The 10,698-nt window shown below is 51.0% G+C and overlaps 1 protein-coding gene across 4 annotated transcripts in view; it reads right to left on the reverse strand.

The window, feature by feature from the left end:
- Window positions 1-10,698, reverse strand: part of syngap1a (synaptic Ras GTPase activating protein 1a) — a 65,278-nt gene continuing 54,580 nt past the window's right edge. For 2 of the 4 annotated variants that reach the window (XM_079591206.1, XM_079591209.1), the window contains 6 exons: window positions 6,340-6,930; window positions 5,410-5,868; window positions 4,827-5,000; window positions 3,740-3,951; window positions 3,586-3,658; window positions 1-1,463 (listed from right to left, as the gene is read on the reverse strand). In XM_079591206.1, coding sequence (XP_079447332.1) covers window positions 1,434-1,463; window positions 3,586-3,658; window positions 3,740-3,951; window positions 4,827-5,000; window positions 5,410-5,868; window positions 6,340-6,930 — 1,539 coding nt within the window. In that variant the 3' untranslated portion in view covers window positions 1-1,433. The remainder of the gene's footprint in view (window positions 1,464-3,585; window positions 3,659-3,739; window positions 3,952-4,826; window positions 5,001-5,409; window positions 5,869-6,339; window positions 6,931-10,698) is intronic. The other 2 variants (XM_079591207.1, XM_079591208.1) reach the window with 2 other exon arrangements.

Below are 10,698 nucleotides of genomic sequence, written 5' to 3' on the forward strand. Positions count from 1 at the left end.
TATGAAATCTATTAAATATTTTCCTAAATTCTATTTAATTTTTCCCAAATTCGGTTTCAACTTTTCTGGATTCCATTTGAATGTTTATTTTTAATTTTTAATTTTGATAATCAAAAAGCATGTCTAATAAAGTGAATTCATACAACTTTCTTAATTAAATAATTTATTAATTTGTACATTAATAATGAAATTTAATTCTGTTATAATTTCTTCTAAATTTATGATTTAATACAAATACATTACCAAAAACGGTGGTATTAATCAAATTAAGGCATAACAAATTAAAATGTACTGAAATGAAAGTGCAGTGTTGTAAGTGCTGCACAACAGCTTTTCTGATCCAAATTAAAACACAGAAGATTGTCTAATAGTTCTTAAAAATAAAGTTTTAATATTTATTTATTTTTTTATATTATTATTATTATTATTACTCTGAGAAATACATTCTGCTGTACAATAGTCATTTTTTCTTTTATAATTTTATCTTTTTTTTATTTTTAATTCTTTAATAATTTCTGTCACAATTTCTTCAAGTTAAACCGAACTTTTATTTTGACAGGCAGTTGTGCAGAGCGCAGAGTGTGTGTGCATCTGATGATGGATGCGATGTAAACGGCGAGGTGCGTGTGAGTAGCATGACGAGTAGCGGAGCGGCTCACTGGCGCCTGAGCGCGAGAGCTTCAGTGAACGCTGGAGTGATGATGATGACGGATCAACTGAAGCTCTTCGTACAGCAAACGTCTCGTGTCCGGAGACTCACTTCCACGTGAGCGTGAGATAAAGCGAGTGTCCGACTCACTCGTGGAGTCTGTGTTTGCCCTGTTGTTCTCAGTGGAGCTTTAGGCACGCAGAGGAGACAGGAAGGGGCGGGGCTCTGAGCGGCACGGCAGCGTCTGATTGGCTCAGAAAGAATCAAGCCCCTCAATACATCATTTGAAAAAAACAAGAGTCATTATTAGGAAGTTGAGGCTGCAACTGATCAAACACACACACACACACACTCACACACACACACACACACACACACACACACACACACACACACACTCCTGCAGTAGAGAGAGAGAGAGGGATGATGGGAAGAGAACGAGTGCTGTCTCTCTCTCCGTCTGCGATGATTTTCTTTGTGCTATCGGTGTGATTGTTTCGGCCTCGAGATGCTGATTGTCGTCCATTTGGCTCAAAAAAGACAAAGACAGCAAGAGAGAGAGAGACACATCTGAGAAATATATATTTATATATCACTTATATACATATATATATATATATTCTCTCAGCGTGTGTTTGAGAGAGAGAGAGAAGGAGAGAAAGAAAGACTGTAGAGTTGGTCGTCCTGCTCAGGCTCCGCCTCTCTCTTCTCTCTCAGCCAATCGTCAGACACTCCTGGGTTGAGGTTCAACCAATCACGTGTCCTCTAGTCCTGCCCGGGCCAATCATGTTCCAGAGTGGGCACCATATATCGGCTGCGGGAGAGACAGAGGCAGAGATTCAGGGGCGGATCCTCAAATAAAACTATTCAAAACATTTCATTGGACGATGGTACATTGTTCATTGGAATAAAGCGGAAACAACATCACATATAAACATCGGAAAAGTAAAAAAAATAAAAATAAAAATAAAATAAATGTTACCTTGGAGATAAACTGAAAACAGTTAAAAAAGTTAAAAAGATCAATAAATAACTAAAAAAAAAAAAAAAAAAAATTAACGTAAATAGCAATATATATTTAAAAAAAAGACAAGCACATCATGAAAATACTAAAAATAAACATGAAAACTAAAAATATTAAAATAAAAGCAAATTCAAAGTATTAATATAATGATAATAAAACTAAAATGAAACTCAAACACTGGCACACTCATTATAAATTCATCACAATGGCAATAATTAATTCATCATTCAGTTAATTGCATTAAAACACAGTCATGTGAATAGAATTATGAGGCTGATGATCAGGGAAAGAAGAGCGGGTTTGAAGGACATTAATAAATGATGACAGACATGACGAGAAGAAACTGAAGAGTAATCATGTCATTCTCCATCAGCCAATCACAGGCCCTCGCTGAGGACGTGCTGTCACTGTCAGCCAATCACAGGCCCTCGCTGGCACTGTCAGCCAATCACAGGCCCTCGCTGATGACGTGCTGTCACTGTCAGCCAATCACAGGCCCTCGCTGAGGACGTGCTGTCACTGTCAGCCAATCACAGGCCCTCGCTCTGAGGACGTGCTGTCACTGTCAGCCAATCACAGGCCCTCGCTCAGGACGTGCTGTCACTGTCAGCCAATCACAGGCCCTCGCTGAGGACGTGCTGTCACTGTCAGCCAATCACAGGCCCTCGCTCTGAGGACGTGCTGTCACTGTCAGCCAATCACAGGCCCTCGCTGAGGACGTGCTGTCACTGTCAGCCAATCACAGGCCCTCGCTGAGGACGTGCTGTCACTGTCAGCCAATCACAGGCCCTCGCTGAGGACGTGCTGTCACTGTCAGCCAATCACAGGCCCTCGCTCTGAGGACGTGCTGTCACTGTCAGCCAATCACAGGCCCTCGCTCAGGACGTGCTGTCACTGTCAGCCAATCACAGGCCCTCGCTGAGGACGTGCTGTCACTGTCAGCCAATCACAGGCCCTCGCTCTGAGGACGTGCTGTCACTGTCAGCCAATCACAGGCCCTCGCTGAGGACGTGCTGTCACTGTCAGCCAATCACAGGCCCTCGCTGAGGACGTGCTGTCACTGTCAGCCAATCACAGGCCCTCGCTCTGAGGACGTGCTGTCACTGTCAGCCAATCACAGGCCCTCGCTCAGGACGTGCTGTCACTGTCAGCCAATCACAGGCCCTCGCTCTGAGGACGTGCTGTCACTGTCAGCCAATCACAGGCCCTCGCTCAGGACGTGCTGTCACTGTCAGCCAATCACAGGCCAGAGCTCAGGACGTGCTGTCACTGTCAGCCAATCACAGGCCCTCGCTCAGAACGTGCTGTCACTGTCAGCCAATCACAGGCCCTTGCTGAAGACGTGCTGTCACTGTCAGCCAATCACAGGCCCTCGCTCTGAGGACGTGCTGTCACTGTCAGCCAATCACAGGCCAGCGCTGGACACGCCCCAGTTCCTCATTCGCTGTAAAGGTCCGTTCACACCAAGAACCATAACTACAATGATGATTATGAAGTTATCTTAATAATCGCTGTAACTCTAAGATAGCAGAGTTCACATCACAGCTGCAATAAAAACTCATGGAATCACTGTGTACACTGAACACAATTATAAACACAACACTTTTGTTTTTGCCCCCATTATTCATGAGCTGAACTCAAAGATCTAAGACTTTCTATGAACACAAAAGGCCCATTTCTCTCAAACATTGTTCACAAATCTGTGTTAGTGAGCGCTTCTCCTCTGCCACCGCACAGGTGTGCCTTAGGCTGTCCACAATAAAAGGCCACTCTAAAATGTGCAGACGGTTTCTAGTGTGTGTGTGTGTGTGACAAACCTGTTCTGTGAACACCCACTCTCTCTCTCTCTCTCACACACACACACACACACTCGTGGAGAGACATGAAGGTTACAGACGTGTGTGTGACAAACCTGTTCTGTGAACAATCTGGTTTTGAGGTCAGGCATTCCACTCCCTCTCAGCTCATCCTCTACCGCCATCAGCCTGTAACACACACACACACACACATTCCCAGGATGCTCTGCTGCGTCAGTGAGGTGTGTGTGTGTGTGTGAGGCGCCTGACCTGTTGATGATGCCCTTGATCTGCGAGTCCTTCTCGTGCTGCTGCTGCCGGAGCCTCCGCTCGCTGTCGTCCAGCCGGCTCTGGTACTGGAGCAGGATCTTACTGGTCTGGTGCTCCTGCGACTGCAGCCGGCGCTCGTACTCCTCCAGCTTCCGGTGCGACATCAGCAGACGCTCCTTCAGCGAGTGGATCTCGTCCTCGTACTCGCGCACCTGCACACACACACACACCCCGAGCAGGAGGATGAGGAGGGCACGGCATTAACGATCTAAAACAGCTAAGTTAAAATAATATATGTTCACTGAATACGTAATTTATACTGATTTAACCATGAACACACACTCGTGATGGTCAGGTGTCTTCACACACACACACACACACACACACACTCGTGATGAGTACTGACCCGGTCCAGGCGGGACTCGTCCATGCTCTTGGAGTGACACACACACACACACACACACACACACACACACACACTCGTGATGAGTACTGACCGGTCCAGGCGGGACTCGTCCATGCTCTTGGAGTGACACACACACACACACACACACACACACTCGTGATGAGTACTGACCCGGTCCAGGCGGGACTCGTCCATGCTCTTGGAGTGACACACACACACACACACACTCGTGATGAGTACTGACCCGGTCCAGGCGGGACTCGTCCATGCTCTTGGAGTGACACACACACACACACACACACACACACACACACACACACACACACTCCTGATGAGTACTGACCCGGTCCAGGCGGGACTCGTCCATGCTCTTGGAGTGACACACACACACACACACACACACACTCGTGATGAGTACTGACCCGGTCCAGGCGGGACTCGTCCATGCTCTTGGAGTGACACACACACACACACACACACACACACACACACACACACACTCGTGATGAGTACTGACCCGGTCCAGGCGGGACTCGTCCATGCTCTTGGAGTGACACACACACACACACACACACACACACACACTCGTGATGAGTACTGACCCGGTCCAGGCGGGACTCGTCCATGCTCTTGGAGTGACACACACACACACACACACACACACTCGTGATGAGTACTGACCCGGTCCAGGCGGGACTCGTCCATGCTCTTGGAGTGCTCCTTCAGCTTGAACTCCTCTCGGTCCACGCGCAGGCTCTCGATGTCCGCGGAGAGGTGAGGCATGTTGGACACCCAGGCCACCGTACGCTCCGACGCAGCAGTGGGGGTGTTGAGCGTGGACGGAGACTTCGAGCCCTGGACACACACACACACACACACACACACACACAGAGAGAGAGAGAGAGAACATGTGACCACAGACACCACTCATCAGAATATATATGTACAGTATTTCATCAATTAATCTGAGACTATATGAGGATACACACTCATGATGGTTTTTGGTAACATTTTATTTTACAGTGTCCTTGTGTAGCTCTTATTACCAAATCCTTATCCTACCCTAACTCTACAGTAAAAACAGTGAAATATTATAATGTAAATCATCTGTTCTCTATGTGAATATACAGTAAAGTGTAATTTATTCCTGTGATCAAAGCTGGATTTTCAGCATCATTACTCCAGTCTTCAGTGTCACATGATCAGTATAATATGAGGATTTGACAGTATGGAAACGTGACGAGACACATGACCCAGTTCGTACCTGTTTGTTCATGCCTGGCTTGAGCAGATGCTGCTGGTTGGTTTGCTGCGAGGCTTTTGCTGATTGGCCGCTCGGTGTGTTCTCTGCACTCTCATTGGCTCCGCCCTGAGGGGCGGGGCTCTCCGAGGCCGTGCTGGACTGATGTGGCAGCCCGGGGGCGGGGCTATCTTTGACTGACAGCTGTTGCCTGGGCACCTGCCTCCCGCCGTAGCTGGACTCGGGCGACTGCAGCAGGTTCCCGCTCTGGGGGCGTGTCTTCGGGGGGGTGGAGTTAGCGGCCGAGCTGACGGACAGCTGGTGGGGGGGCTGAGGCTTCATGCGCTGAGGAGGGGTCTGGGCCATGGAGGCCTGGCGGGTGGGGTGAATGGTGGTTGGGGGTGTGGCCAGAGAGGCGGGCGTGCCGGTGCCCGTCGACGTATGCGGGGCGATGCCCATCAGAACCTGCTGCTGGAGATTCTCCTGACGCACACACACACACACACACACACACACACACACACACACACACACACACACACACACACACACACACACACAGAGTAACTTTTTAAGGGAGTACCAGAACATTGTAATGCGTTACTTTTCTAAAAAAGTAACTAAGTAACACAAGTAGTAACTTTTTAAGGGAGTAACGCAATTTTGTAATGCATTACTTTTCTAAGGTAATTAGTAACTTTTTAAGGGAGTACTTTTTTTCTAAAAAGTAACTAAGTAATGCAATTAGTTCTTTTTAAGGGAGTAACGCAATATTATAAAGCCTTACTTTTCTAAAAAAGTAACTAAGTAACGCAATTAGTTACTTTTTAATGGTAATGCATTACTTTAAAAGTAACTTTCCCCAACACTGCCTTCTAGTGACGTCACGTACACTACATCCATATTTGTATACAGTCTATGATCAGCACACATGTGTGGGAGGGCGTAGTTTACCTGCACCTGCAGCGACAGCTGTCTGCGGGCGTAGTCGGCCTGGTTGTGTCGCGTGAAGTCGTCGCTGTAGCTGTGCGAGTGCACGATGTTGGGCTGCACCAGACTGTTCTGGTTCCTCAGGGCCGACAGATCCTCGCTGCGTGAGAACCCGCTGTGCCCGAACGACGGCATGCCGTAGCCCACGTGCCCGTTCTCCGGCTCGGGCGCCAGCAGCAGCGGCGGGGGGACGGCGGGCCCGTGTGGCGGCGTGTGGTACTGCGGCCCGTCCGACGCCAGGTGGAACAGCGGGTTCTGGAAGGACAGAGGCACGTTCATGGCAGCCGCTTGCTGCTGCTGCTGCTGAGACAACGAGTCCGTCGTCAGGCCCGAGTGACCGAGACGCAACCCCCCCGACATGCTGGAGCCGCCCGAGCCCGCCGACACGCGTCCTCCGGCCCTGAGGGGGGCGCCACCCAGCTGAACGAAGCCCAGGCCCGCTAGGGAGCCCTGAGACGAGTTCAGCAGGTCGTTCACAGAGTGCAGGTTCGACACGCTGTTGATGCGCGAATCCTGCAGGTCCATCATAGAAACACTCTTATTCACACTGAGAACCTGACGAGACACACACGAGACCAGACCGTTTGAGAACGAGACGCGCTGTTACTCAAGCTTCAGGACTCAACTCTAATGTGTGTGTGTGTGTGTGTAGTGCTGTTCATGATACAAATCATGATATCTTAAAATCTTTGCTAGATTTGCTATATAGTATAAATATTTCTTTATGTGGTGAACTGCATGATAATATAGTTAAAAAAATTATAGATCATTTATGCTGATTAAATCCTAAACAAAAAGGTCTTATTACAGTTTTTTACAATCGCTATGACAGTTTTTTCAATACATTTAACAAGTTTCCTAAACTCTTAACATGGTTAGCACAACATCCGCCTTTGTAGGCTATACAATTAACACATTTCTTGTTGCTTTGACACAAAATGCATACAGTTAACACTAATTTAAAATGCTTGAACTTCTTTTACACACAAGCTCAACCAAGACCAAAACAATGTAATTTTACTGCCAAATTTACAAATGCTTCCACACTGTGTGTAAGAACAGATAACATCATGTTCTAAACATAACTTATATAGGCTAAAGTCAAAGTGAACAGCTGTTCATATTGTGAATTGAAACACAAATATATTCTCTGTATTTTATTCCATTGGTACTGAGAAACAGCTTACTGAAGTTATGCAAATATATAAATTACAGCTGATTCCCATCTAGGAAGCACACTCAGGTGTTGAGGTTCTTTCAATCGCATGACCACATGTTATAAAAGAGGACTCTCTGGGCTGATCTTGTGTGGAAAAGGAACAATATAGAGCAACACAAATAGAGAAAGAAAGAAAGAAAGAAAGAACAAGGACAAGGGAGAGGAGTGGGGCAAGGACCAGGACAAGGGAGAGGAGTGGGGCAAGGACCAGAACAAGGGAGAGGAGTGGGGCAAGGACCAGGACAAGGGAGATGAGTGGGGCAAGGACAGGACAAGGGAGAGGAGTGGGGCAAGGACAAGGGGGAGGAGTGGGGCAAGGACAAGGGGGAGGAGTGGGGCAAGGACAAGGGGGAGGAGTGGGGCAAGGACCAGGACAAGGGAGAGGAGTGGGGCAAGGACAAGGGAGAGGAGTGGGGCAAGGACCAGGACAAGGGAGATGAGTGGGGCAAGGACAGGACAAGGGAGAGGAGTGGGGCAAGGACAAGGGGGAGGAGTGGGGCAAGGACCAGGACAAGGGAGAGGAGTGGGGAAAGGACAATGACAAGGGAGAGGAGTGGGGCAAGGACAAGGGAGAGGAGTGGGGCAAGGACCAGGACAAGGGAGAGGAGTGGGGAAAGGACAATGACAAGGGAGAGGAGTGGGGCAAGGACAAGGGAGAGGAGTGGGGCAAGGACCAGGACAAGGGAGAGGAGTGGGGCAAGGACAAGGGAGAGGAGTGGGGCAAGGACCAGGACAAGGGAGAGGAGTGAAAGGACAAGGGAGAGGAGTGGGGCAAGGACCAGGACAAGGGAGAGGAGTGGGGAAAGGACAATGACAAGGGAGAGGAGTGGGGCAAGGACCAGGACAAGGGAGAGGAGTGGGGCAATGACAAGGGAGAGGAGTGGGGCAAGGACCAGGACAAGGGAGAGGAGTGGGGCAAGGACAAGGGAGAGGAGTGGGGCAAGGACCAGGACAAGGGAGAGGAGTGGGGAAAGGACAATGACAAGGGAGAGGAGTGGGGCAAGGACCAGGACAAGGGAGAGGAGTGGGGAAAGGACAATGACAAGGGAGAGGAGTGCGGCAAGGACAAGGGAGAGGAGTGGGGCAAGGACCAGGACAAGGGAGAGGAGTGGGGCAATGACAAGGGAGAGGAGTGGGGCAAGGACAAGGGAGAGGAGTGGGGCAAGTACAAGGACAAGGGAGAGGAGTGGAGCAAGGACCAGGACAAGGGAGAGGAGTGGGGCAAGGACAAGGGAGAGGAGTGGGGCAAGGACAAGGACAAGGGAGAGGAGTGGGGCAAGGACCAGGACAAGGGAGAGGAGTGGGGCAATGACAAGGGAGAGGAGTGGGGCAAGGACCAGGACAAGGGAGAGGAGTGGGGCAATGACAAGGGAGAGGAGTGGGACAAGGACCAGGACAAGGGAGAGGAGTGGGGCAAGGACAAGGGAGAGGAGTGGGGCAAGGACCAGGACAAGGGAGAGGAGTGGAGCAAAGACCAGGACAAGGGAGAGGAGTAGAGCAAGGACAAGGGAGAGGAGTGGGGCAAGGACCAGGACAAGCGAGAGGAGTGGGGCAAGGACCAGGACAAGGGAGAGGAGTGGGGCAAGGACCAGGACAAGGGAGAGGAGTGGGGCAAGGACCAGGACAAGGGAGAGGAGTGGGGCAAGGACAAGGGAGAGGAGTGGGGCAAGGACAAGGACAAGGGAGAGGAGTGGGGCAAGGACCAGAACAAGGGAGAGGAGTGGGGCAAGGACAAGGACAAGGGAGAGGAGTGGGGCAAGGACCAGGACAAGGGAGAGGAGTGGGGCAAGGACAAGGGAGAGGAGTGGGGCAAGGACCAGGACAAGGGAGAGGAGTGGGGCAAGGACCAGGACAAGGGAGAGGAGTGGGGCAATGACAAGGGAGAGGAGTGGGGCAAGGACCAGGACAAGGGAGAGGAGTGGGGCAATGACAAGGGAGAGGAGTGGGACAAGGACCAGGACAAGGGAGAGGAGTGGGGCAAGGACAAGGGAGAGGAGTGGGGCAAGGACCAGGACAAGGGAGAGGAGTGGAGCAAAGACCAGGACAAGGGAGAGGAGTAGAGCAAGGACAAGGACAAGGGAGAGGAGTGGGGCAAGGACCAGGACAAGCGAGAGGAGTGGGGCAAGGACCAGGACAAGGGAGAGGAGTGGGGCAAGGACCAGGACAAGGGAGAGGAGTGGGGCAAGGACCAGGACAAGGGAGAGGAGTGGGGCAAGGACAAGGGAGAGGAGTGGGGCAAGGACAAGGACAAGGGAGAGAAGTGGGGCAAGGACCAGAACAAGGGAGAGGAGTGGGGCAAGGACAAGGACAAGGGAGAGGAGTGGGGCAATGACAAGGGAGAGGAGTGGGGCAAGGACCAGAACAAGGGAGAGGAGTGGGGCAAGGACCAGGACAAGGGAGAGGAGTGGGGCAATGACAAGGGAGAGGAGTGGGGCAAGGACCAGGACAAGGGAGAGGAGTGGGGCAATGACAAGGGAGAGGAGTGGGACAAGGACCAGGACAAGGGAGAGGAGTGGGGCAAGGACAAGGGAGAGGAGTGGGGCAAGGACCAGGACAAGGGAGAGGAGTGGAGCAAAGACCAGGACAAGGGAGAGGAGTAGAGCAAGGACAAGGACAAGGGAGAGGAGTGGGGCAAGGACCAGGACAAGCGAGAGGAGTGGGGCAAGGACCAGGACAAGGGAGAGGAGTGGGGCAAGGACCAGGACAAGGGAGAGGAGTGGGGCAAGGACCAGGACAAGGGAGAGGAGTGGGGCAAGGACAAGGGAGAGGAGTGGGGCAAGGACAAGGACAAGGGAGAGGAGTGGGGCAAGGACCAGAACAAGGGAGAGGAGTGGGGCAAGGACAAGGACAAGGGAGAGGAGTGGGGCAAGGACCAGGACAAGGGAGAGGAGTGGGGCAAGGACCATAACAAGGGAGAGGAGTGGGGCAAGGACAAGGACAAGGGAGAGGAGTGGGGCAAGGACCAGGACAAGGGAGAGGAGTGGGGCAATGACAAGGGAGAGGAGTGGGGCAAGGACCAGGACAAGGGAGAGGAGTGGGGCAATGACAAGGGAGAGGAGTGGGACAAGGACCAGGACAAGGGAGAGGAGTGGGGCAAGGACAAG

Source organism: Phoxinus phoxinus (assembly GCF_949152265.1).
Source record: "Phoxinus phoxinus genome assembly, chromosome: 19".
Taxonomy (NCBI): Eukaryota; Metazoa; Chordata; class Actinopteri; order Cypriniformes; family Leuciscidae; genus Phoxinus; species Phoxinus phoxinus.